The sequence below is a fragment of the Numida meleagris genome, chromosome 4, assembly GCF_002078875.1.
Source record: "Numida meleagris isolate 19003 breed g44 Domestic line chromosome 4, NumMel1.0, whole genome shotgun sequence".
Classification (NCBI taxonomy): domain Eukaryota; kingdom Metazoa; phylum Chordata; class Aves; order Galliformes; family Numididae; genus Numida; species Numida meleagris.
Window position 1 is genome coordinate 71,821,112 of NC_034412.1, and position 27,518 is coordinate 71,848,629.

The 27,518-nt window shown below is 37.5% G+C and overlaps 1 protein-coding gene across 2 annotated transcripts in view; it reads left to right on the top strand.

Annotated features, from left to right (window-relative positions):
- Window positions 1-27,518, top strand: part of SCFD2 (sec1 family domain containing 2) — a 187,824-nt gene that overhangs the window by 37,752 nt on the left and 122,554 nt on the right. For both annotated transcript variants that reach the window (XM_021394438.1, XM_021394437.1), the window contains exon 4: window positions 12,181-12,356. In XM_021394438.1, coding sequence (XP_021250113.1) covers window positions 12,181-12,356 — 176 coding nt within the window. The remainder of the gene's footprint in view (window positions 1-12,180; window positions 12,357-27,518) is intronic.

Sequence of the window (27,518 nt, forward strand, 5' to 3'; positions counted from 1 at the left end):
AGAAGCCAAAGCTTCACTGAAAGCAATCTCATGGGACAGGAGGGTTCCTGTACCAGCTTGACTGAGACAGGCCTGGTTTAGTCTTCAAAGTCCTAAATTCTTGACGGTGAGTCTCTGCATGCTCCTTCAGTAGCTCACTGGTGCTCTTCAGGGCATTAACCCAAGAAAAGGTGGGGCTGCTCCTCTCAGACCTGGAGTCCTTTTGTTGCACAGCGTGAACCATGAGTAAATGTTTTCCTTTTTTTTTTTTTTTTCCTCATCAAAAGCAACAGAAGTTCTGCAGTGTGGGAACTATCTAGCCAAGCGGATTTGATTTTCCAGCCTGTTGCAGTACTGAGTTCCTGATTTCTCCTTGTAGTGCAACTGTAAGTGTAGTCTTGACCTGTAGCAGATGTTCCTAGTTTTAGTGGTGGTCAATATAGCCGATGTTCTGTTGCATCATTCATCCCTGGAGGCAGGGAGGCTTTTCTGCTTCTTAGAATGTTAAATGTTTCTGAAGAGCTTGAAGCGTTTCTAAAAGCTTTGGATTATTTGGGGGGGCTTCCTTATAGACCTTTGCATTCACAGTGGATGTCGACCCTTTGATTTTGATTTTAGAGGGGTAGGCTTTCCCTGATAACTCTTGATAAAGGTGGTCTTTCTGAATAGTACCATGTACAATGTGCAAATAGATTGATGTTATGGCTGTTTCACCTTGCACTGTTACACTAGGATGAAGTTCACAGTTTCATCAGAGTAATCAGTGTTCACTGAACTAAATAAACTTTATCTTCTGACAGCCATTTGATTTTGCCAGTCTAGAGTAGTGAAGTTGCTCCAAGGCCTGAATGTGCAAATATGTAGCTGCCTGGTTGTTTTTATTTTTTTTTAAAGCAAATAAACTTTTCAAGTTGTTTCTGTAACTCGTTAAATATAACAAAAAGGATGAAGATATTCCTGCCAAGGAAGTTCTCTGTTTTTGAGGGTATATGACAAAGTAGCTGAGATGAAGAGAGATTCAGAAGCAGAACAGACTGGTTTTCATCAGTGAGTGATGCTGCATTGGTGCTTAGTGTTCTTCAGAAGCATTACCAGCTGGGGAGCAGTCTTTGCACTAAACATTATGCACCTTTCACAGCTGGATGCTGCATTCAGGAAAGTGGTGCATCAGTTCTTTACAATTGCTAAAAAAAAAGGAAACAAACATACAATAGAATAACTGCAATTGTGTGAGGTGTGATGTCCCTCTCCCTGTTGTGCTGATGCCTCCTAGGACATACTTTGCTTCCATTGCCACGAGGGCCAGACTGCTGGTTCATGTTCAACTTAGCAGACTCTCTTATATTCTGAACTTCAGAGGGATTCAGGTTGCGGAATCACTATCAAGCTATTGCAAATAGAAGAAACACAGGAAAACTTTAAATAAAAGGTTTTAAAAAATAGACTTTACAGTTAGTGCAAAATGCCATGCTGAATGTGGCAAAAGGCATGCTAGCATCCGTAAGCATCCATGGTACATGTTCTTAGTGCTGATGTCTCTGTAGTTAAAAAGAGAACTGGAAAAATTTGTGTCCCAAATGTTGAGGTACTGTGCTAGCAAATAATAAATGTTAATCCTTTTTTTTTTTTTTTTTTGAATTTGAGCAAACATTGGAAATACATAAAAATGAGAGGCTATCCTATGAACAGTTATGTAAGTTTAATGCTATTAATTGTATTTATTTTATTTGGTCAAGAGTTTGAGGACCACAAAAGAGCTACACTGCCAATCTGAGGGACAAATGAATGAACATAAAAGAATACTGCTGGTGGAGCAGTGTTTCATGAGGAAGAAGAAAAATCTAAAGCAATAGATGGGGCTGTGTAGGTAGCTGAGGTTCTTACCCAGCTCAGTTGCTCTCAGAGCTGCTTTGATTTCATTTTTAAAATTTTTTTTTTGAAAAAACAACTTACTAGTTTCTTTCTTTCTTTGTCTCTCACCTTTCTTCTTTAAATAATCTTAGGAGGTCGTGTTCCTTTATGAGCTGGGAAAAATACCACTTCACAACTACCTGTTTGTGCATTTTTTGGTATATCTTTATTGGTTAAGCTGTTACTCTGCCATTAAAGTGTAGGATGTGGGGTTGTTGTGTTTATTTTTTTATGATTTTTATTTTATATCATCATATTGAGGAAAGAAGAGAGGTAAAAAATGACAGAACACTTGTGTCATTTACACTCTCTATTTGAAAAACTACCTTGAAATACCTTATTTTCCTTTTAATTGTTGATGTGAAGGGAATAGTAGGGAATGTGGAACCCTCCTGGGTTCTCCAAATACAACAACAGCTGCTCCTTATGGAAATGGTTTTGGAAGTGTATCTTGGAGTCATTAAATCCTGCCTCCTGGTTAGGGAAAGCATCTCTGATTTAGTGAAGAAGACTGAAAGATAGTATGAAATGCACTTGCAACAAAATGAAATAAATATTAACCAAAATAAATTATTGGAGATGTTTTAATCCAAAGATGAAATTATTCTGAGTAATATTCAGAAAAAAAGAAAAGCACTGAGAACCATCATATACTTCCTCTCTTGCGACAAATTTATGTGAAGGTAAAATTTCCCCTTCAGTATTTTAAGAAGGTATTGCTTGCAGCTGGCTGTAGGTAGCTTTTTGCTGTTCTTCCTTAGGAAATCGAGAATCTTCAGATTTGTTCTGAGTGTTGTGGGGTTCATTTGGTGAGAGTGTTTTGGTTTTTTTAATGACCACTGCATTTTGTGAATTTACCTTAAAAAAAAAAATTGAAACATTGGTACTTCTCACACTTACTTGATGTTAAATGAACATTTTGAGTTCACTCTGAAGTACCAAGTACCCTGTTTCACCTTAAGCTCTCATTGTAGACTTCAGATTTTTGTTCTGTAACATAACATTATTACAGAAACAGCAGCTCCTATGTTTACAGTGTTTCAGAAAGTGTATTTTTTGTCTCTTGCTGTAGTCTTGTTTTTGTTCAATGAGTAACCTACTGCATGCTATGTAACTTCCTGTGGTGTAAGATGGGTAAATGGTTCAAGCCCCAATAAAATTATGAAGTATGCCATCTGCAGTTAGTAGATGGAAGTGAAACACAAAACCCTGTGCAGTGATGTGAAACAGAAATATGCTGGCAGTATGTTATCTTTGATTAAATTACACTTGGCACGTGGATGCAGAACTATTTGGCTGACCCTAGCATTACTTTTTTTTTATATATATATGTAAGGATTATGGTCACGATATTCTTTCTTTGTGTCTGGAATGTTTGAATAAAGTCTCTTTTTGGTTTGTTTTCTTTCATTTTGGATTTTGTTATAGACTGTAAACCCAAACACTTAAATTTAACTTGTGGCCAGGTCTCCTTCCATGTCTGATTGTGATTAAAGTTGAAGATAATTCTTAAAAATTTAGAAGAAAAAAAGAAGTGTGTTGCTCTTGCAGGAGTTCTGCAAGCATGTCGTTTCATTATTTATGTTCTTTGCTAATGTAATACTGCAAAGCATATATTGACCTACATTAAAGTCTTTTTTATCTTAAGATAAGTATTGTGAAAAGCTACTTCAATGTGGTCTTTCTCTAGAGAATTGATATGATGTGCACAACAGAAGGAGAAATTAATGTACAGATAGACTCTTGAAGTTTTGAAAAAAGGCTTTAATATAAAAAATCAATAACAATGCTCATTTACGATGTATATCTTTAATTGAAAAGAAAATTACTTTGTTGTATTAAAGAGCTTGTAAATTTAAATAGCATTTACTTGCAAATGTGTCCAGTTCATTTTAAGGTATGCTTAATGGATTATCACAAAAGTGAAACTTTGCTCATAATATAGCCATGCCCTACAAGGCTTGTCAAAGATTTTTAAATGATTTTTAAGAGCATTCTGAGCGTGATTCATCATGTAATCTCTTAAGATTATTTTTTTAATGTACATTTTGAAATATTAGAGTCAGATGAAATAATTGCCATTGAGAATAAAGTAGATTGTCCATTGATCTAATTAATATTTAATTGTTTTAAAATATAGTAGGAAAAAAATGTTGGGAAAATAACGGTTTAATTTTATTTGTGTAAGCTGCGAATTACAGGTCCCTGAATTAGAAGCAGGTGTTAAGGTAAATCACAAGGATTAGTTAGCTTTTGAATAGATAAAATGGCTTACTAATGTTTTGGTTTTGGTTTGCAGGGTTTTTTTTTTGTTTTTTTGTTTAACTAGTTTTGGTTACTAGTTTTGTTTTGGGAGATACTGTAAGTAACAGTACTTAGTTGCCTGGAATCTGTATTGAGTCACGGTGTTTCTAACATTTGTCTAAACAAACAACTTTAACATCGAACAACCCAAATTGCTGAGGAAAAGCTGACATGCTTCTTTCAGTTTTTGACTGCCTATTAGTCAGTAGTGGGTATACAGTTAGATCCTGCTATGTAGAAACAAACAGATTATATATAAGCACATATGTAAAGATAAAACATTTGCATCACTATTCAGTAACTTACAACTCCCTGAAAAGAAGCAGTTAAATAGTTCTCTTCTGTTCTCTGCTAAGATTTATTCTGTATTCTTTTTCAGATCAACCATAATCACTGCTCTAGCTAAGCAAAAGAATTCCTGGATATGGGGTGGGGAAACACCAGTTCCAGTGTATGCTTGGCATGCAACAAAGCCATGTGGCACCAAGGTTTTGCTGAATCTCTGTGGCAGTTGTGGATTCTGCACTAAGTACTGTGTTTTGTGCATCCTACAAGATGACAGAAAGGACTTCAGAATTAATGTTAAGAAAAGAGCTGTCTAGTCAAAGAAAAAAAAAGAACAAACCTGAAGTAGCTGAAAGTGGTGTAGAAATAAAGGAGCAAAGGATCAGTGAGAACAGCCTGTGGCAAAGGATTTAAATAGAACATATTTTATGTGAGTGTGCTTGCACATACTCCTGAGTGTCATGCTTTAAGTGGAACATGGCAATACTGTAAAACTGGGTGTCTTGCCCAGTGCTGTTTTTCCATCGTAATTGTGTAAGCTTGATGATTCAGTCTTGCAAAGGAGAATTAGTTGCTCAAAGACATGTTGAGTTACGTATGTATGTACTCATACATCATCATGTTTTCCATCTATATTTATTTGCTCCCTGCCCAAAGTGATTGTTAGGGTATTCTCAGCTATGGAATTCTTCCAGAGATCATCAGAAAATAATTAATCCTTTTGAATAACCTATCCGTGAGCAACAACCTCCCTTTGTCTGGGACAAGCCAAGAACACAATGAAGTATTCAGTGTCTGAAAACATATGTCTTAGTGCTAAATGAGGACATGCGCAAGCCACCTGAAATCCTTTGGCATATTATTTTAAGACAAACAAGTCAGTTATTTTTTGTGAGGTTTAGAGCATCTGGGAGATGATGCAACCACATTTGTGGATTTAAAGTTGCTTTATGATTGCAGTGAACTACTGCTTTCAAAGGTTACTGTTTCTCAGAGTTGGTGGCTCTCTGGTTGGGATGTGGGCTAGTGTTCTATGTTTATTAATGTGGTGAAAGAGGTGAAGAATAAGGCAAAATTATGATTGCGATACATATCTTAGTCAAGATTAAGAAGTGAATTTGAGGAACTCTGGAATGGCAGTATTTCCAACTTATTGATGTAGCACTCAGGTAATCTAGATTGCTACTACAAGATGCTTAATTCTGGCAGACTTCACCTACTTATTCAAACCATTCTGAAATTTGTTTTGACTTCTGGGAGGGCAACTGGGAAATATCTCTGTCCACTGTCTACAATGGTTGTTACATTTTGTTGATGCTGATCTAACAGTCAAAAGAGGAAAACAAATGGTAGAGTGCATTTGAAAAAAAAAAAAGGTGGGAGAATAATGAATTTAAGACGCTGTGAGTTTAAATACAAAGCTCTGAATGACTGAAAAATAAAATTTCTAATCCATGTTAAAAGACCTAAGTTACCAGTCAAGTTTATCAAAGCTTTCTGAGTGTGCTGGGGTACATAAAACTGTAGATAATCTATGAATCTGAAATCCTAACTGTGGGCCATACTTAGGTATCTGCATTTAGATGCTTAGAACTGAAAATTATGATTTTTATATTAGAGTGCTCTAGTTACGTTTCTCCCACCTAACAGATTTCTTCGTTTTATAGCAAGTAAAAGAATTTTGAGAATAGTAGCAGAACTACTATTTAAGCATGGTTTCTATTTTATTTTATTTTATTTTTTTGTCAGTGTAACAGTGTTGGCAGCAGCTTCCACTACCACAGTACTGTGTTTGTGTGTGTGGAAGGAAGGGGGTTTCTAGTTCCATCTGTCCTTCAGCTTAGTGATATAAAAAATATTAGATGCTCCATTCTCGAACCATACACTCTCACCTCATCTTCCCATGTACTCTGGCCTCCACGCTGCAGCTTACGATCATGGAATCGTAGTATATGCTGGGTTGGAAGATGCCCACAAGGATCATTGAGTCCAACTCCCAGCTCCACGCAGGGCCACCCAAAATTGTTGATGCTGATCTAACAGTCAAAAGAGGAAAACAAATGGTAGAGTGCATTTGAATGAAAGCATGTCTGAAAGTGTCCAAATGCACCCTGAACTCCAGCAGCTTGGGACCATGACCACTGCCCTGGAGAGGCTGTTCCATGCCCATCATGCTCTTGTGAAGAACCTTTCCCTAACGCCCTGCCTGATCCTCCCATGACATAGCTCTCTGCCATTTCCTTGGGCCCTGTGGCTGTCACCAGAGAGCAGAGCTCAGCGCTGCCCCTCTGCTCTCTGTGAGGAGCTGTAGGTGGCTATGAGGCCTCCTCTCAGTCTGCTCTCTTCTGGGCTGAGCAAACCAAGGGACTTCAGCTGCTCCTCATATGCCTTGCCCTCTAGATCCTTCACCATTCTTTGTAGCTCTCCTTTGGATGCTCTCAAATGGCTTTATGTTCTTTCTATATTGTGGCACCCAAAACTACACACAGTACTCAAGGTGAGACTGTACTAGAGCAGGACAATGACTTTGCTTGCCTGGCCAGCAGTGCTGGACATGTCTTCCTCATCCAAGAATTCACCCTTCTGTGTTCTAAACAGCCACTGCTGTACATGCCTTTAGAGGTGTGACAGATGAGAGGCTCTGCTTCTCTGAAAATCCGTCCCTTTGGAGTGACTTGACAGGCACTGGAAAGCCTGCAGTGGAGAGACCACTGTAGCATTTATGCTCATACCTCTATAACCGTTGTGTTGGATGCTGCTGCTCCTGCAACTGAGGAGGGAAGGATTCTTACAGGTGGCCATCAAACCCAGAGCAGATGGGCTTGTGTCTGTGGGAGATGAGCATATGCTGCTAGAAATAAACCTATAACATCTGCTTTCAGTCTACTGCAAGGTTTAGCACTCTTTGTGTCCAGAGCTTTACTCTGGAGAAGTCAGCCAAGCAGTATCCCACTTTTCATCTCTCCAAAGAGCTAGGGAGTAATTGGCATTCTTCTCTTCTTTATTAACGGTTTAAGAACTGGGTGGCTTTTGAAATTAACCAACCAAAAACTGAGGTTGAATTATTTTCATGGTACTTGCTCTTAAAGAGTGTTATTGAAACTTCCTAAGAAGTACAAAAACATGTTGAGTTAATAAGAATAACATCTGGAAATTACACCAACACTGAGACTTAAGGGGCGTCATCTGTCCTACTAAATTGCTCTCACTTAGTTTGCAAAATATCCCACTCCCTTGGCAGTACTGTTGCTTCATGGATTTTGCGATCTTCCTACATTCCTCAGAAGTATCTGGCATTGGATATGATTAGAGGCAAGCTACTGGGAGAGGTAGATCTGTATTCCTAAGATTATGGACGAGGAAAACAATTTATCTGGAATTTTTCGGCTAGTCTGTGAATATAAGCATTCCAAGATATTTTCTTATTCAACATGGTTCTGTCAAGTGAAAAATGGACCTTAGCAAAGTGCTTCAGCCAATGAAAGTCAGACTGTGTTCTCTCATTAAATTGAACTAAGTTTAAAGCTATGTGTATTTGGCGATTCCTGTAGCCTTGGAAAAAGATCTACTTATTTATTCAATTGGTCACAAAATGTACTTTCCTCTTTCCTTGTTCTCTTGTCCCAATGGAGATAATTAACCAAGTGTTAGATGAATAAACAAGGACTGTATGTTTGGAAGAGTGCATTGATATTTTTGACCTTTGCTCTTTAGACACCTTGCTCATCCATAAATCTTTGTTAAAAAAAAAAAAAAAAGCACTTTGGAATTCTGAATTACAAAAATTTATTTCTACTGGTAAATCTGTCTTGAAAAATAATTATTTTCTTGAAGTGATGCCTGTATTACTCTACATAGACTGCAGTGTTAATTTCAGATGGAAAAAAGTCATACTGTGAAATAGTGTCTTCATGTCTACGTTTGTGGTTTGTCTAGTTAACATTTTGTTTAACTTTTGAGGTTAGAGTCTTTCCATTCCACTCAAGCTACTCTTACTACTCAAAAACAGACTTCAGTCAGGTCCTAGTCTTTCTTCCATTAAATATGTTTGTGTCTTCAAACTTGTAAGGTAGCTATTTTTCACCATTCCTTAAATACAAATTTGACTTTTATTGTTTTTTTATCTTGTCTTGTTGATGTGGTAAACTTAGAACAAATGGCCAGTGATAAGACTGATACTATGTGCAACTAGTTTCAGAACTTACCTGCTTATTTTTTCACCTGCTTATTTTTTCAATTCTAATATGGCAACTTTGTTGAAAATACCTCATAATCATTGGTCGTTTTCTTTTTCCCCCTGTGTATTGCACTGTGGCGTAAAAACCAGGGCGGAATAGTTAATTTACATATTGGTTAATGTCTTGATCATTGCATATTGCCAGAGGAATCCAACTCCTTATTTTCTCTATTATTCAGATAAAAAAGTCTGTCAGCATAAACTTTTTTGTTTTATCTGATTTCCTTTGCACATTCTAAACAAGCTTGGTTTCTTTCCCTTTGTTTCCTAGTGCCTAATCCTACTCTTTTGGGATTTCCTTGTTTTTATTCAATTTAAACCAAAGTAACTCAAATTAAAACTCAGTTAAAATCATATAATAATTTTCTACATTTTAGCTTATCTGAGTGGAGTCTTCATATTACTAGCCTCACTGGTCTTCACAAGTAAATCTAAAACAATCTCAGTGACTGTTTAAAAAAATAAGTATTTTACATCTAGCAAATGTTTGGGTGGCCACTTTTATTTCCCTTTTTTTTGTTGTTTTGTTTCTTGGAATTTCATTTTCTTTATCAGGACACAAGTTGCCTCAGGAATGTAACAGTATTCTAGAAAGCTTCATACATATTGCTGTGCTACTCTGATTCCATAATACACTCTTGCACTACCCTGTTAGAACTGCTTTATCATTCCTTCCTCCACTGTCATAACCACATTCTATTCTATCCTTGCTACCTCTTCCATTTTATCCACAGTTTATCAAATTGCTAAAGTGCAAAGCTGCTTCAACACACTCACTTTCAGTGTTTCTTGGACAGAACAGGCTCTTCAGTAGTGAGCCTGGTACCTAGCCCATTGTGTTTTTGTGACTTTGAGACATCCAGACTACTACTTCTTATAGCATCCAGTTTCATTTCCTATACTATTCTAGCGGTAAAGGTTACTTCTTAGACATTATAGAATTTGTGGTGTTTGTGCAAGGAAGATTATCAGCACTTCTAAATCCATGGGGGAGGTTGAGGTCATACTTCTCTTTCTTCCTACAAGGAGGGAGTAAAAAATGAACAACTGCTTTGTTAGTGCAAAGTAGTCCTCGTGAGTGAAACCTCTGTGCCCACACAAAGACTTGAACTCTGCATAGGTGTAGTACTGTGGAGCAGGGCATGACCACGAAAGAGCACAAAGGGGAGGATGGTGTAAGGCAAGATAATGCTGTTGCCATTCTTTCTGACAGTAGTTGTCATCTTCTGGCTGTGAATCTCTGGATTTGCTTTAGCAAAACGAAAGAACAGCTGGCACACAAAGATGTAGTTGTCATCTATCTCCTTTTGAATTTATAGGAGTTGTCTGGTACGCTGCAAGACAAAAGGAATTGAAACAGCAGAGGGGCTTTAAAAAATAAATAAAAGACTGATTGGGTTGGGATTAGATTAAACTTTGTTGTTGGCCTTGTGCTGAAATCTCCCCCTGTGAGCAAGCAGCAGGGAAGGTGATGAGGATTTAGGCCCCAGGAAAACTCATTTATTTGTTGAGTACCACCAATAACTTTTCTAAATTCCTTTTCTTGTCTACTGGAATAGTTAAATGCAACAGGCACATAACTGTCCAGGGAAATTTCTGTGCAGAAATTGGCTGGAGCTCTTGAACCATGGATCTGAGTACTTCCATGAATATTTTAAATGTTACAGATGAGATGTTGGATTCTTCAATGCCATTAAGTTTTGTGAAAGACTTATTAAGGTCAGGGTTTCTCTTATGTTTACATATGTATTGGACTTTCTTTTGGTGATACTCTGAGGGTTGGAAAGTGTTTCATTGTTTATCTAAAAGGGTGCTGATCCTGTGGTGCATCTGGATTCACTTTCACAAGGGAACAATACAGAACTAAATTATTGAAAAAAAATAAAAAATGAAATCAGATTCAAAAGCCCTCCTGTTATACTGTTTTGTATGAGGAAACTTCATGTTTTCCCAGTTGAAGCAAGCTATCATTTTTTGAATCTGCTACTATATATCACGACTGCTAAAGGTAATAATGCAGTCATTGCCAAAGGTATGCTGCAAGGCACCATGGACTGGCGTTTTCAAATCACCATGTAAATCTGCCTGACACAGCTTTACAAGAAATAAAACACGTCTGAAAGCTCCGATGTTTAGTCTGAAAACACACATGGCTGTGGTTGCTGTTTTAGCCTATGCGGACTAACTGTAGAAGCCTTTTGTCAGCTCTCAGGCCTACTGGGTGGTGTCAGCTTGATTTGTGTCTTAATTTGCTGACTTGTTGGTTTGATGCTCTCCGTTAAAACTCACATAAATACCTTGTGTTTTTTTTTGTTTTATTTAGCAGCTTTCCCTAATCTAAATGTTCCTCAAAAGGGTGTTAGTGATATCTCTGGAGCTAAGAGAAAGCACTTTCAACATTGATTCACTGGTGGAGTCTTTTTTTTTTTTTTCAGTGGTTGTAAGATGGAGGCAGATGAAAAGTTTTGTAAACTGATGATATAACCAAATGCAGAGAAGAAACACAGTGTTAGTCTTGCAAGATCTTTCCTTTATGGAAAAATACCAAATAAAATGATGAGACTAGTGTAAGCCATGAAACACTTAGCATCAGCTCAGCCTAGGGCCTTCCTGGCACTAAAGCTTGTTCTGTTTAAGTTAACGGATTCTCCTTGCTACATCTCACTTGCCTCTGCTCTTTAGGTCTGCTTTGTTTGACGATGATGACTCTACTGGCAGTGGCTGCAAGAAACCGAAAAGCAGCCCAGGACTGGACTGCAGTCCAATCTTGCAATTAGGATGGTGCTTTAACACCATTTTTCCTTACATGTTGAAGGCACATGTGATTGCCTGTGATAACTTTCCTAAAGAGACACCACAGACTTTTCTCCCAGAGCCGAAGTTAGCAGACTAGCATCAATGTCCCTTTATCCTTGGAGCAGGGGTGATGTCACTTCTAATACAAAATACAAATTGGGCAATTTGTATGGAGCTTTAATGTTAGATGGAAAAACTGTTAATCCCATACTGATTGTGCGGCCAGAATGACTCCCCTTATGTCCTTCCGTTAAGGAGATGTCCATAGGCCAGTGCAAGGATGCAGGTGGTGTTTCTTTTCAAGGATGAAATTAAGCAGCACTTACTGCATCTCAGAAAATGAACTTTTTTTTTTGAAGACTGAGAAATTCTCTTTGGACATTATTTAGCAGTAGTGGTCAGGTCATTGCCGTTGCTTACATGAGTCTCCCTATATGTTTGAAAACAGAGAATGGTATTGTATCTGTTGTGTATTGTCAAATACCTGCAGTACCATGTATTTTAAGCCATAATTCATGTATGAAGCATCCTGACGTATTTCTGCTCCCTAAAGCTCCCAGTGACTGCAACAAAGCTAGGATACTACCATTTAAAAAAATCTAGGCTCACATGTGGTGCTATCAGTATTTGTCACCACTAAATGCTATATCCTGTTTTCCTTTCCACAGGTAGAGTCACCCCAGAACAGCTCAGCTCCTACATACAGCTTTTCAAAAATAATTTCAGAGCTTTGGAGAATCACTGTGGTCTTCTACAGCTTGTGCTGGCTGCAGTCCAGACTTTGAAACACCCTCAGATTTCCAAATGGGACAACTTCCTAGCCTTTGAGAGACTACTTCTGCAGGTACATACTGTGTTAATTTCTTTTTTTACCTAAGTAAAAATGTTTTATATATATATTTAAAATTCCTATCAAATTTTGTAGCTTGTATTTTTTTAATGGAGTTTGTAGGATGTATCGTTAAAAAGCTGTTCTTTATTGTTAAAATAGAAAAGGAATGGGAACATACATAGTTAATCTTTTATAGTTTTGTCTATGAGTAATTTTGGAAATGAAAAGGTAAACCCTAGAGGTGAAATATATGAATAATCCAAATTGGATGATTGTTTTATATCTATATGAAATATCACAATGATAAAACTTCTACCACTAGATAGGATTACTATTACTACTGGTCTGAAGACACATTTGAGGTAATGGGCTGTGTCAAATGCAAAGAAGACTTTGCTACTCTTTGTTACTTTGCGAGTGTAAGACTTGTATAATTTACCAAGCGGATGAAAACGTAGTAGGAAATACCATGCACAAGAGAGTGAGGCTTCTTTCCCTCAAAACATCTGCCCTCTGTTTTTCCCACAGCCACCTTTTTAAGGCATCCTGTTAGTGGCTACAGTATTGTTGGCATACCCTTTTGCATCACACATGGATTTCTCTTAGGAAGTTAAGAGCTAGTGGTATTTTGAACTCTATCCTACTAACCTTTGGAGATGTCTGGGGTAAAAGGAAGATTTTTTCCAAGAACCTAATAGTGTTTTTGCTCAGAAGCTCAACACTTTCTTCCCTGTGCTGTTTCTTCTGCGCTTAGGTTGGTTTTAGAGGAACCATTTTCTGAAATCTTAGCAGAGGGTATGTCCTCATGAGGTAGATTCTAATGAAGTTGGAATCAGCCTTAAGTGAAATGTATAGTTTTGACTTCAATGAAAAATATTTATTTAGTAATTTTACTGCCATTCTTTGATTTTTTCTGGATGGTAGAGCGTGAGACTTCACAGCCCATAGTCCCCTTCTCTCTCTTGCAATGAATCATGTCACATAGCTCTTCTCAGGAGCTGGATAGGTTCCATCTTAAAACCAGTCCAGTGTTAGAATCAAAATAAAGCTGCAAGCTCAGCAGTGTTTTCACAGCAATAGACAACTGCCTGTTGAAAAAAAAAAATAATAATAAAACCTTAAATCATCAGGGAGAGGAAGAACAGAAGTAAGAAACAACAAAACTATATATTTCGTGAAAGAAGAAATGTGTAACAAGCACTCTCATAATCATACACAGCTTTGGATTATACCCACTGCCTTCCACACATCATATTAAGGTAAAATATGTTAGCCAAAGAAAACTTTCTCAGCTAACATAATTGTTGCTTAAGACATACTCATTTTCAGTAGTTCAAACAGCAATTACTTTGGATTACACGATCCGTACAGCATGTATTCTTTTACTGGGTCTATTTTGAAGATGAAGTCTGAGATGCATGATCTGTTTTTGAGCATATGGCCTGTCTCTGATCTGTTGACAGGCTTTTGTGGGAGGAGGGGAATGCTGAGAGACTCAGAAGATGGTGGAGAAAATTTTATTTATAAAACAGATTGTGACATTATGTTGTGGATGGTTGGCACGTAGCACTCTGCACTAAATTTGGTGCTATGGTAGTATATTCCAGCAGCACCACTGAGAAATTCTATAGTGGAATTGTTACATCTCAGATATTATAAAATAACAAACCTTATAAGAACCCTCAGTATGAAGGCATTGTTTCAACATGGAAGTAGTACTGTTGCTATCCTATACTGGAACTATGTAGAAGGCCTGAGAGATCTACTGGGAAAAATATTATTAGACTTCGGGCAACATAGGGATTCTAGATTTTTCTCCCTTATGGATGCATGCCAGACTTCAGCTGATGCCAAAGAAGATAACCCATTATAAACAGCCATAGAATCAGCCAGTGTTAGGATTCTCAGATTCCCTAGAAAAATAGATCTATGTGTTTTTGGAATTTCTCTCATTACTGAACCTCTCTGACTGGCCTCCTCATTCTCTGCTTAATCTACATTGTGCTTTTCTGGAAAACCACACTGCTGACATCAGTGCTTTAATCTCTTGCATTGAATAGTCTCTTCCATTTTCCTTCTCACCTGAATACCTTGATTGTTATTACTCTCTGTGAATGTTTCAGTTACTTAGTTCTAAAAATGGCCTGGTAGAGGCAGAAAGCAGCCCTCTTCCGGTATTTTATCGTAACTGAAGATCTCTAACTACAGTTTTAGACCTATGATGTATATTACATGTCTCCAGCCAGAAAGTTTGGTTTTGACTAGAAATCCACTGAAAGTCAGTGCATCTGCTTACTTGCTAAAGATTTGTTTTCTCCTGAAGTGGAATGGATGAGTGGTCTGAGAGTGAAATTGGATTTAAATGGTATTACGGCCTTGATCTCAAGGGAAAGTGGATCCTGTGCTGGGTTAACAGAAATGCATCAGGATGTTCTAAAATGTCTATCACTAGTTTTCACTGTTCTGCTATTCTACCTCTGCATGTGATGGAGCTTTTACTACCCAGAAGTTTTAAATGTTCTGTGAATTAAAACAGCACACTCTTTTTATCAGGAAGGTATCCTACCTCACAGCATTTTCCTTCCTTTTCTCTCCTTTTTTTTTTTTTTTTTTTTTTACTAATTCTTGTCATCCGTGAGGCTGATAGGTGGGAAACTGAATACAAAAGCTGCAGCATGTTTCCTCCCATGATATTGCAGGAAAGAGAACATTGTAAAATTTTAGCAATAGCTATCTGGTGTTTTTACTGGCGTCTATTAATAATGTAAGTAGGTCAAATACTCTGATAGTGGAAGCTGTGTATATATGCTTACATGGAGAGAGCTCCTGGAGATACGTGGACATAGTATTTTCATGTTTAAACTTTCAAATACAATTAGACTTATTTTATTATTGTTCTATTTGCTCTTTTTGATATTGTAAAATTTGTCAGGAGACTTTTTTTACGTGTCTGTAGTGAGATGAGAAACAGAAAATACAGACTTGTTTTTAAGAGAAACAGAAACTTCATGCCAGATGGTCATTCCAATGTTTTTATTTTTCTGTTGGCTGAAAGTGGTTATGAGGTTAATAAAATGACATCATTTCTTCTCCCATCAATATTAGAGTGCAAACTCAGAAAAGAGAAGTGGAAAGAAACTGCAATACAGCTGAGTATGTCAAATTGCTGTTAGTGTTTCAGTAGCGAGGTGTAATAGCTTAGTGTTGATAACCGTTCTATCCTGTGCCATGATTTTTTTACTGTCTCTTACAAATGCAGGGTAGCCATGATGCATTATTTAATCAGGGATGACATTACTATTTACTTGCACTTTTGGATATTTCACAATATGATAAGTGTTATTCATATATGCATGCCTGCGCAGGACACTGTGCCAAGAGATTTGGAAGCTGTCTTGCAGATTTTCTCTGTCCAGAACTCACTGTAAGTTTAAGATCTCTAGACTTTTCTAGAGGATGGTACATTGACTGTAAACTGGTACAGACTAAAAGCCTAAGCATAGGCTTCAGGGCTGTTGAAGCAAGCAGCTTGATGCAGAGCAGAGAGGAAATAAAAAAGCTTTTGGATTAATTGCTCTTGCTCTGCAAAAACAATCCATAGCTCAGCTGTAGTTCCTGCATTGAATAGATTAAGATCAGTGGCATTCCTTGTTGTTATTATTTATATTGCTTTAGTCAACATATAATTTATAATTATGTAGCTTAACTCAGTTCAATAAATCGTCTTTCTGGTGGCCTATAACGTTGGTCAATAAATCTTTTTAGAGATATTTAACAGCATTTGAAAAGAAGATCTATGATATTAACCGTCTGTAATTAGAGATATTATTTAAAGGAAAAAAAAACACCTTTAAGTTAGATCAGTCACTTCTTAACATAAAGCTACATATGGAATGAATTGCCTTGGTGGGAGTCTTGCATAGCACCATGTTGATAGCAAAGGTCATCCTCTGGAATTTGGTACTTTTTATGTTGAGATTGCAGTTTGGACACTGATACCAATTCTGTCTTACACAGCTAGAGGATCAAGTATAATTGGTTGATGACTTCAGAAGAGAATATAGTTCTGCAGCAAATACCTGCTTAAGCCTCCAAATTATTTACAGTAAGTTCTTATGGTTTGTTAGGCTTACCCCATTTAAACTGGGAGTCATTTCCAGAACACAAGAACTTGTTTAGATTTTGCCTATATACATGTGATATCTTTAACTTTCAAAGCAATTGTTCTACCTGAAATTTACTTCAAGCTTCCTGATCTTGCTTAATAACTGTTGTATACAGGCTGTGAAATAGTGCTTCTGCCTCACATGTCTTGGTTCATTTATTTTGCTTGTTCAGTGCCTCTAGTGCTCATGATACCATAATAAGTTTTTAAAAATAATTGAGTTGATTGTGTTTTCTGTACATTTCTGTAATGCAGAGTCCTAAGCTGCTGGAGACATCTCAGTGCTATTGCAGTATGGGTAAATCAGTGGTCTGAATTTGTGGAAATAATGAGCAGTTTGGAGTTTATCTGGGTTTGTGCATCACACTTGGTATTCTATACTGGAGGAGCTTATTGGTTCCAAGTTCGCAGGGAGGTCAGCAATGGACCATTTCCTAGGCTTGGCATGCCAGCATTAGGACATTCCATCTAGTTTTGCTCAGAAAGATATCTTTAAGTATTCTAATATGTATATTTATACACACATAATTATATATGTTACATATTGCATAATTTATATTATAGACTCCAACTAACTTTCTGTAAGTAGAGTGTTCTTGTCAGACTACTTTGAAAACAAAGTAAAATACAGGTAGGAGTTGTATTAACGTTATTTTAACGTTAAATAAATCCTTCTAGAGTGAACAAAAGTTATTTCTACTGCCACCATTTATTAATCTGCTGAATGAAAACTGTTCTAAGTTTTTCAAACCCTAGCTGACAAGGGGTTAAAATAGCTTAAGTGGGGTCACCATATCACATGAGAACTAAGAATATCCTTTTTTATTCTTGTCAAAGAAATGTGTTTGTGTTTGGTCTGAAAAATTGTGAAGTCTTGCAATTGTGGCTCTCATTAAAAAACAAAAAACCTCCTTTCCTCGTCTTCTGAAAGAGCAAATATTTTGTATCCAGATAAGAGGCACGTACAGCTTCTGAAATGAGTTTTTAATTAAAAAATGGCTTTCTTAAGTGAACAAATGTGCACTTCAGTAAAATTTAAAAAGCGTATTGGGGAGGAAAGGCTGAACATAAAAGGGAACTGTTAAATTAATGTTCTCTGTACAAAGTACAAAATACTTGCTATAAAATAATGTAATGGGAGCTGGCTCATGGGGAAAAACAACAACAGCAAAAAGAAACAGAAAATACTACCCCCTCCGTGCACATGCACAGATCCACACAATTTTGTTAGGAATTTAAGCAATTCAAGTCTTTCTCTTGCCAGTTTTGTTTTGAGATGTGTATTGGAATTATACAACCATTGGTAGGCTGTGCTCTAGAGATGCAGGATGATGCTCAGCCAAGTGCAAATGTTTGACACTGGAGACAACCTCAGTTCTTCCTGTTACTTGCCATTCTTTCTCTCCTGTGATTTTTTTTTCCTGAAAATGTACTATTAACTGCTTGCTTGCTGTAAATAATGACATTAATCAGGCGAAAATGTGGATGCGCTCTGTCCCTATCAGTATGCCTGGAGGAGTTGCAGAGAGGCACATTAGCAACATGTTGAAAGAATCACCATTTACTATTACTCAGTTGTGCTCCAGGAGGCAAAGTTTTTGTACTGTAGGTGCTGTAAGTGCTTGCTTGGCCATTTTGTTATTATGACACCCATGTTTTTGGATAAAAAAACCTGTTTTATATATTTTTTTTCATTCAGTTTGTTATAGACCAGAAAATTGGAGTTTCTGAGGATCATATGTTGGCTTCTTAGCTAAGAATCTTAACTGGATTTGGCCCCTGCAATTGGTTTGGAGCAGAACTGCATTTACCTTTGGGTTTTGTCTGCTCTCCCTGATTTTATTTTAGTCCTCAAGGAAATAAGCACTTTATTACTTTTACAGTCCAGGTAAAATCAACACCTCAGTGCACAGCATCCTGTGGTGAGACCTTTACTCATAGGCTCTGCTTATCAGTGTGGTCATTATCTCAAAGGCTATAACAATCTATTAAATCTCTTACCTGCAAACTAGTTTGATAATGCCAGCACTACATCTCTTTGGGTTTGAGTGTGATTATGTTAGTCTGTTAGCTTAGTTTTCCTTATTTTTTGGAGCGTATACTTGGTCATTTCCTATGGACTGTCAGGGAGAAAGTGGAGAAACAATGCAACTGAAAATTAATGAAAACTTTACAATGGGCGATATCCAAGATTAACAGCAGGGCTGCCATGTCACATTCCCCCTGTGTTTCCACATTAATGAGTTGCATATTTCCCCTTCCACTGGCGTACACGCTTCCTTGGATCACAGACATCTCTGGACACGTACACGTGCACTAGGCTACTTTTCCCACAGTCTGGGTCGTCTGGGTGCAAGTCAGCTCCAGTCTGGAAAGCAAGTAGTGGTTTTAGCCCAGTGCTGATCCCCAGGTGTAAGCTTTACCTCTTTGTCTTGTATCCCATAGAATATACTAAGAGATTTCTCACCCAGCAAAAAAAAAATAAAATTTTGTGAGGCTTGGCATGCCTGTGCAAGCATGTTGTTATGGCTGTTGCCTTCAAATCACAGCTCTTACCCCATCTGCATCATCTGTTTTTGCTCATGAAGCTATTCCCTTGCTGAAGGCACAACTATGCTCAGACTCCTTGGAGCTAACTTTTTTTTCCTGGTGCCATTATTTTTCACTTGGAAGGAAAGGATATTGTTAATTTAATTTAGCTCATTTGATGAGAAATAAAAACTAAGTAGTAGTTTTTGGAGTTATCAGGTCAGCAAAGATTCAGATTGCCTAGGACTTAGCTACTTTTACTAACTGTAGAGTATATCTTTTACATGGTGAAGTTTAACCTGCAGTGAACTAGAACTTGCAAATCACTGCTTTGTTCTTTGCCATATTTTCAAAGTCCCCTTCTCCACCCCCAAAGGAAGCTACACAAAGAGACAGAGCTATGCAACCAGCTGGCTGGGGCTCAGTCCAGCTATGGAGCTAAGGCAGATTTATTCTAAACTATGATACCATTGTGTGTAGATGTATAGAATTTCTAGATGCCTCATTTGCTCAGTTTCAGAAAAGAAGTCTGGCTCAGGTCTACCTGTTTCTGTTAGAAAAGCAGGTCTGATTTGAAGGCACTGTGCTGACTCACTCAACAAAATCTATGTGGAATTTCACCTGTGCAAGAGGTCATGATGAATTATTTTAAAAATCAAATCTGCCTTGTCCAAGATCTGCCTGCACAGCACTCACTGCTTTCTGTTCTCTTGGAGATGACGGGTTATCTTTGCTTAAACAAAATTCTAATGCAACTCTTCCCTATTAGAGAGGTATAAAATACTGGGATTTAATTAAAGTGATTCTTACTACCTCTGATTTTTCCATATCTGTGTGTAACAAATGAGTGCTTGGATACCAGTAGGTATTTCCCACGTGTTCGTGAGGTTTCTTGGAAAACTTATTCTAGTGGTTTCCTTTCCTCAGATTTTCTCCAGTTCATACCTCTTTAAGTTACATTTTGTTATCGTGGAAATTTCTGTAGGAACTTTCTTAATCTTAAGCATGTAACTCTTTGAGAGCCTACCTGTTTCATCCCATGGCACTGTCTTCAGGTACAAAAGCATTAAAGTCAGCATGCAAAGGGCCTGGCAAAAGTGGGTTTATGTTGAAAGCTGCCTCCTACTCATGGCATTCCTAGTTTGGTACAGAGTAGTATGAAGTCTTAGACAATACACGCTGATGTAACAAGACTGCTTCCTTCTCCTTTGCCACTGTCACCTCCAAAAAGCAGAAAGAAATATTTGCTCTCTTTCTAGAAGTGACGTGCATTTACCCAATCTGAAGCTTCTTTGGCATTGTTTTCTCTGTGGTTACTCTTTCACATTGTAGTGCTTTGTTCATAAAAAATGCAGTGGGCACAGGAGAAAAAAAAATATCTCATTGGGTGTGTTTCCTCCATCCCATAGCATTTGCCTTTCTGCACTTTTGAAATGAATCAAATGCTTTTCCAAGTGTTCTGGTAATGTGAAGTAGTCATGTTGCCCGGAGAAACAATGAATGTTCTAATGAAGTCCGACAGCCCATTTGTGTAGCTGGGTCTAGTAAGGCATGAATACACTTAGCTTACATCTTCACACTCTGTTTGGAATACAGAAATACTGTATATTCACAAAGATGATTCGCTGTAGAAATTCACCTGTTAATGGGAAGTATTTCATAATTTCAAAACAGGTAAAAACATGGTTGGAGTTGCAATAAATAAATGGCTTATTCCATAAACCATTGCCGTTCAGCAGAGCTGTCTGGTGAATGTAGGTTTTATACTTCTGAAGAACAAAATGTAGATAATGGATAAGTAGTAAATTGCAGTCTGGGTCTCTGCCTGTGGAAGGAAGGAATTCAAAATCTTGAATTTTGAAATTTGAGGATATAAGAGAAGAGGAGAAGGTAACATGCCAGAGATGAGATACTGAATATGACTTAAGTCTGTCCGTCAGTTTCTCTTCTGGTATTTCTTCCCTACCTATGCCCAAGTTTACAGAAAGTATAATAACTGCTGAGCCGTAGGCAGAAACACATTCAGACATACTCCAAGGTTCCATCTAACTTACCCTCGCTCAGTAGCGCTGCCTTTCTTTAAGGCAGCAGAAGCACTGTTCTCTTATAAAAGAAGGAATATTTGTAAATGTATGTTAATGTCTCTGGTTTATCTCTGAATTTCTTAAAGCAGTATTCTTCTGCCATGGAGGAAAAAAGATAATGCAGTTAAATTTGAGTCAGTGTATTAGGTGAGGTTATCAAATGCTGTAGCTATTAAATGTCTCTGCTCAGAGTATTGTTTTTACTTTTCAGTAGGAACAGAGCATGATTAAAATAAATGGTTTCCTACAGGAGACTGGTGTGGGTCTTCAAACTGCTGGTTTACTCACAGACACTTTAAAAATGGCTGTGGTAGTACGGTGATCAGACTCTCACTGCCTTGATTTGTAGTATTTCTTTGTTTTGGATCTATGTTTTAAAAATTATTAATTCTTCTTATCTGTTTTAACAGATACAATTATGAAAAAACTCTCCAGGTCTCTACTTGCAGAATAATAATATTTTAAAAAACTAAAATTTTTGGTACCACAAAGCATTAAGTAAAGTTTGCTGCTTTTAATGAATGGTAGTCTTGACAGGTTGCAAATCTCACGATTGTGAACGTGATACATAATAATACATGTACGAAAAGTGAGTTAAAAGCTCTTTAAGCCTTCCACATTTATTAATTAATTCTGTCTCTCATCTCTGTAGGTTTGTCCCCAATCTGTAGATGGATTTTCTGGTCAGGTTATTTCTTCTTTTTTTTTTTTTAATTGCTCACACTCAGGTGCCCTTTATTCCACAGTAGTTTTAAAGAGCTCTGGGACAACTCAGGTAGCACCTTCTCTGTATCTTCTTATCTACTGTTGCTCCAAACTTGTCTTGGTGAGATTGAGAGGTTGGATTTTGCCAGAGTAATTGAAAAGTTGACCATGCTTCTCCACTGTCCACTAGAAAAAAGACTGAGCATCTGCCAGTGGCAGGAGGGAGATAGTCCACTTCATCTTTTTACAGCTTATCACAGGGATGGCAGATGCAAGAGGTAAGCTGCTGCTGCTGCTTCAAGGGAGTGTCAGTCCCTACTGCAGGCATTGTGTGTATTGCACTGTGTGCATATGGTTTCAGTACTATCTGCTTGTATGCTGCAGGGAAGAGGTGGAAGATACTGCAGGCACATGTGCCAACGTTTAATTGGTAGGGTTCTGAATGCATCTGTGGCAACAAATGTGCACATTAGGAAGCTGCTGTGTGGTTTGGGGCGCATAGCAGCTGAGAGGTGTATGAACAAAATCTTGCTCATATACCTCAATGTTTTGCTTCAGATTTTGATTTCACCCAATTTTTGCAGTTATGCTGACGAAACTCCCCTGTTTGAGTTCAACTTGTGTAAGGTTATCAGTGCTATTTCCAAATGTATTTGGAACTGCAAATGGATGGTTGCCTCTGTGAAATTGTTTCCCAGCATATCACTGTGCATGAGTTTTATCCATAGCCCGAGCAAGGTCTGTTAGAAGTGATCACCTGGAAATTGAATGTTTTATCTAGTATCTGATAGATGTACTTGGAGAAGTAAAGATGGACGTGGAGCAGTGTGCCCTTTCCCATGCTGTTTCCATTCTGTAAGTCGAAGAGGGGACGCGTTTCAAGATACGGTAACACACTCTTGCTGGGCGCTAGTTACCTTGTCCTTTTCCTGCACGTGCAGTTCATAGGAATTTTATATTCATAAGGTATGTAGAGGCAGAGGATACCTTTAAAATCTTTTAACTCTTTAATACTTTTAGTAGGTAGTGGCATAGGAACTAAATTTCATATATAAAAATACAAAAGGTAGATTGCTGTCTCACAGAGGGTGTAACGTATTTCTCACAGAAGGGCTCTTGAACAACAGTGAAAGCAGCAACCCATGGATTCCCAGGTGACCTATTTTTTTCTGTCCTGAAAAACTAAAAATAATTTGCATATCTTTGTTTTTCAGACATTTACATATCATCTTCGTGTGATTACTGGCACATGTTGTATTGATTAAACTTTATTGTCACATTATTCTCTCCTGTTCAAGGGCCACATATGCTTCACATCTGGTGAACCTTTTGAAAAACATCCTCACATTTTTGTTCTTGAAAATGCTTATGACAAATACCACACTCTTACTTCTACTCTTGGTTGCAAACAGGATGCACTAGTCTGTGCCTATTGTCCAGTTATAAAACCACCAAAGATAACATAATACGTTTCCTATCAACCAGAGTGACTGATGGCTTGATTATTGGTCTTGGCTTCTTGCACCAGAATGACCATGCATCTTTGCTCTATTGAAATCACAGTGCATTGTGCTGCACGTATATGTTTTTATGGCTACTTTCATTAGACTAGGCGGTGTGAGGAGAAAACACCTTTATTCTTAGGGATGAATAGGAACTCTCTTTCTTCTATTTGTTTATGCTTAAATATAATACTGCTTCTGAGGAGAGTATGCCTTAAAAACTACCATAGTATTCATTATCAAAAATCACATGCTACTTAAAGCTCCTTGGAAGAAGTTGAATGTTTCCCTACAACTCTGTCAGTCCTATTCTGATGTGGTACATTGCTCAGTGCATTTTATATGTGACTGCATGACTGCTTACCACACTTCATCACAATGATGTTGCATTTAGCATGAGTGCAGGTAGGGAAATACACCAATTCTGAGCAGCATCTGTTTAGAATATATGGTTCCCCGTATCAAATTAATTGCATGCAAAAGAAATTGCAGTCTGTTTTTCACACATTAGCTCTACCCTACATAATAAATAAAAATCATGATTAGCATCTCCTTACATTTCACCCTTAGGTGCATATAAAATCTCATTTGGAGGCACCTAAAGCGAAACTCAAACCTGAAACATGTTTAGTTGGGCTTAGAATGAAGGAGAAAATATTCTCCTGACTCAATAATGAACTTCATTTCTCTTTTGGGACTTGACTTTTGACACAGAGAGAAGGTCAAAATAAAAACCAGAATGAGTGAGACTCTGTCTTAAACCTGCTTTTAATTAAGCCTTGTGAAGAAGCTTTTCTGCTAAAACTCTCAGGTTGAAGAGTTCATACAAGAAAACCTCCCCATAGCATATGTACAGCTAAACTGGGGATATTCAAACACACAGTTTTGAATAGTTTAAACCAGAAAAAAATGCAAGTCTATATTATTTGCTTAACACAATTTTTAGCAGGCCACTCCTTTTCCAGTTACCTTCTTTCTTTTATAATGCTGTGTGTTTCAGTTTAAAGCTTAATGCCAGTATAAGATGTTTTGATATTAGCAAACATGAAAACTAAATTGCTTTCGTTTCCTTTTTTCCTAATTGCACATAAATCTGACCTAGTTCAGCTGGACTTGAGGGCAGGGGGGTGCATTAGAAATGCAATACACATTTCAAATCAGAACCCTTGTGCCAAGGCAAAGGTCAAAGTAATTTTCTTGTTTGTTTGTTTTTAAAAGGATTAAATAAATGTAGCTCTACCACCAGAAAAGCAATAGTACCCGTTGCTCAAATGTGGCATATTTGAATGTGGACAACCCTGTGAAGAGCAGTGGCAGGGATTTTTACAGAAGTAGCCTTTGCGTGGTTTCTGTGCAGAGCGATGTTCGTTGTGTGACACTTCTGCTAGACCACTTACACTGTCAGCTCCAGACAAGAGCTTATAGCACGACAGTATAAAGCTGTGGCTTCAGTGACAGGCCGTAAACAAAAAGGGGCAGAGTACAGTTAATGGCTGCACTACAGCACTAAGGAAAAATAAATAACTCCCTTTTACTTGCAACTGGCAAAGGCCCGAATCCTGAAACATCATCAATCATCCTTGATGATTAGATGAGATCAGAAACAGAATGAAGAAAAATGAATTTAAATTTAACTTAAATTGTGATTGGCACAGTAGAAACTAACTTTCATCCAGAAAGATGTTTTCTTCTTCCAAAACGTTTCTAATTGCTGCCCTTCCCAACTTTGCTCCACCCGTTGCAGAATTTCCAAGTGCTCTTCACTGTTGGTAGATGTCATCCTTTATCCTTCCACGTCTGTTCCAGCATGTGCTTTTAGGTTTTTTTGAGAAGAAAACTGCTTTTGCATCTTTTCCAAAAAAAATTTTAAGTGCAGTCTTCATGTTATAAATACCAAAGATCCCATTATTCATAATCTCATAATTCACTGGTCTACCCGCTGAATAATGTAGGAGGCATGAAAGGCTGAGAAGCAAAGGATATTACACAGACCAGGAGAGGCACTTTAAAAAAAAAAAAAAAAAAGTCTGTGGGGAAAAAACTTCCTGAGAAATATAAGTGAAGTTTATTTTTCAGTTCTTTGTACATCTAAAACATATGAACAAAATGCCTGCTTTACTGAACAGTTACATGCTGTCAGGAAAATTGATATTTTAATTTTTATAGCTGTTTATATTTTACGTTATGATTTTTCACAAAGTTTCCGTGTAATATCCCTTGAGTAAAAGGTATTGTTACATCCTAGCTGTTCAGTGACACATATGAAATAAACTGAGAATATCAGTCTGGTTCTTAGGGGTCTAATTGATGCCAAATTGGCAGAGACTGAGTAGGAAGGGAGCTTGGGCTATCCTTTGACCTCCTGAGCTTTTGCATACTTACTTTATCAGTTGTGTAGATAACGGATTTTGCCTCACCATACTGTCAATCTGGTCCTTTATCTAAGATAAAAACACTGAATTTAATTCTCTAGCTGTGGGCCTGGGTTCAACCATTCACTGTGATATTGGGTATATAAAGTGAGGCTTTGATGAAAATTAGCATGTGTTACTGCTGAGTGTTGGGAGCAAACTATGTGAGCAATGTCTAAGATACTGTCACAAGATTTTTTCTTTATTTAAAAAAAAAAGCATAAATGCTGACTTAAAAACAGTGTAGTTCTTTAGCATTGAAATGGGTGGTCATGCTATTCTATTTATTTATTTACATGCTGATGTTTTAGGGGAAGCTATTATAGAAAGCTGTGACAATGCCACATTATTTTATGTGGAAAGAAGTTTGTAAGCTGAGAACTTATAATTTGAGAGGACTGTCTTTAGAAGGTTCAGTGCTGGTTGCTCCAGTATAGGGGGGATGCAGCCAAATGGTATTTAAATTTTTCATCTGTACATTTTGATTTTTCTTTCCCCGTTGGCAGGAGGCTCAGCACGTGGATAGATGTTGATCCTTTTACACATGATCACATCCATGTAATCATTCTTGTCAGAAAGTGGGAAGCAATTGTAGTTTGTGAGACCCATGGAAGCGATGTATGGATGTGACAGCTACAGGCTTTGTGGCAGTGCCTTGCTATTTTCAGAAGAGAGACATATTGCTGCCATCTACTAGGACTGTACAGCTCTTTTGAGGCCTCAGTGTTCTCCTAAAGGACAGATAGAAAAGGTGAGATGAAATATGTCATTCCAGGCTATGTTGTTTCAATTCAATTTACCTAAAGTTACCATGTAAATTTCTCAAGTGGTTGGACATTGAGAGTTAAAAACCTTGTATTCTAATTTCTTCCTATTTTTGGATGAGATTGGCAGCCAAGTTGTGTCCAAACTTTAAGTAGGAGATCTAGCCCAGTGTTTCTTTAGGACCTGTTCTTGGTTTTTCATTAGACTCAGCATTTGCTAGTTTGCACTGAAAAGAAGGACTAATAAAATTAAAAGGCTGTACTGTTTCAGAAGAGAGCTGTTCACTGCTTGCAGATTCTATCCATACCTAGGTCTTGGGAGACAGGGTGGGTTTGGACATTCCAGTTATCCCAAAAAGGTCTCAAATGAAGATGCGACTTTTCGTATTGTTCTGGCATTGCAATCATCAAAGTTGCCTTTGTTTCCTGGTTTCCATGTTCACAGTTGCCACTACAAGCCTGTTCTGAGTCCAAATTTTACAGCTCACTCTCACTTTTTTCTCAAAGTTTTCATTATTATTGGTTATTTAGTTATTGTTCACTTCCTTGCTAATTATTCTCAGGCTGAACATTTTGCTCTTACTGCACATTTCTCATTGCTCTGTGCAATTTAAAGTGAGGATCTGCCTTTCTTATCAGGATTTTGATAGCTCCCTGCCAGAAGTTAATTGATCCATCTATTTGCAAAAGTGTGGCAGACCATGGTTTATTCTGGAAAATGAGGGAATAATGAGTATAATTTGCAGGCATCTTCCATGAATTACTTTTTTAGATTAAATGTAAGAATGTAAGATACTATTGTTTCTAGAGAAGTCTAGAGACTTAACAAGCTGAGGTTTTTTTGGTTTGGGGTTATTATTTCATAAAAGCAGTAAGAATTAGGGGTAACAGAGAGATTTTAGAAAACCCTTCTGGTTTTCATTTCTTCTTTTGCTAGCAGCAAATATATATTCCCCATGTCCTTCAGTTTGTGTATCAAAAGACTGCGGGTCTTAATGGTCACTAAAGTAGTTA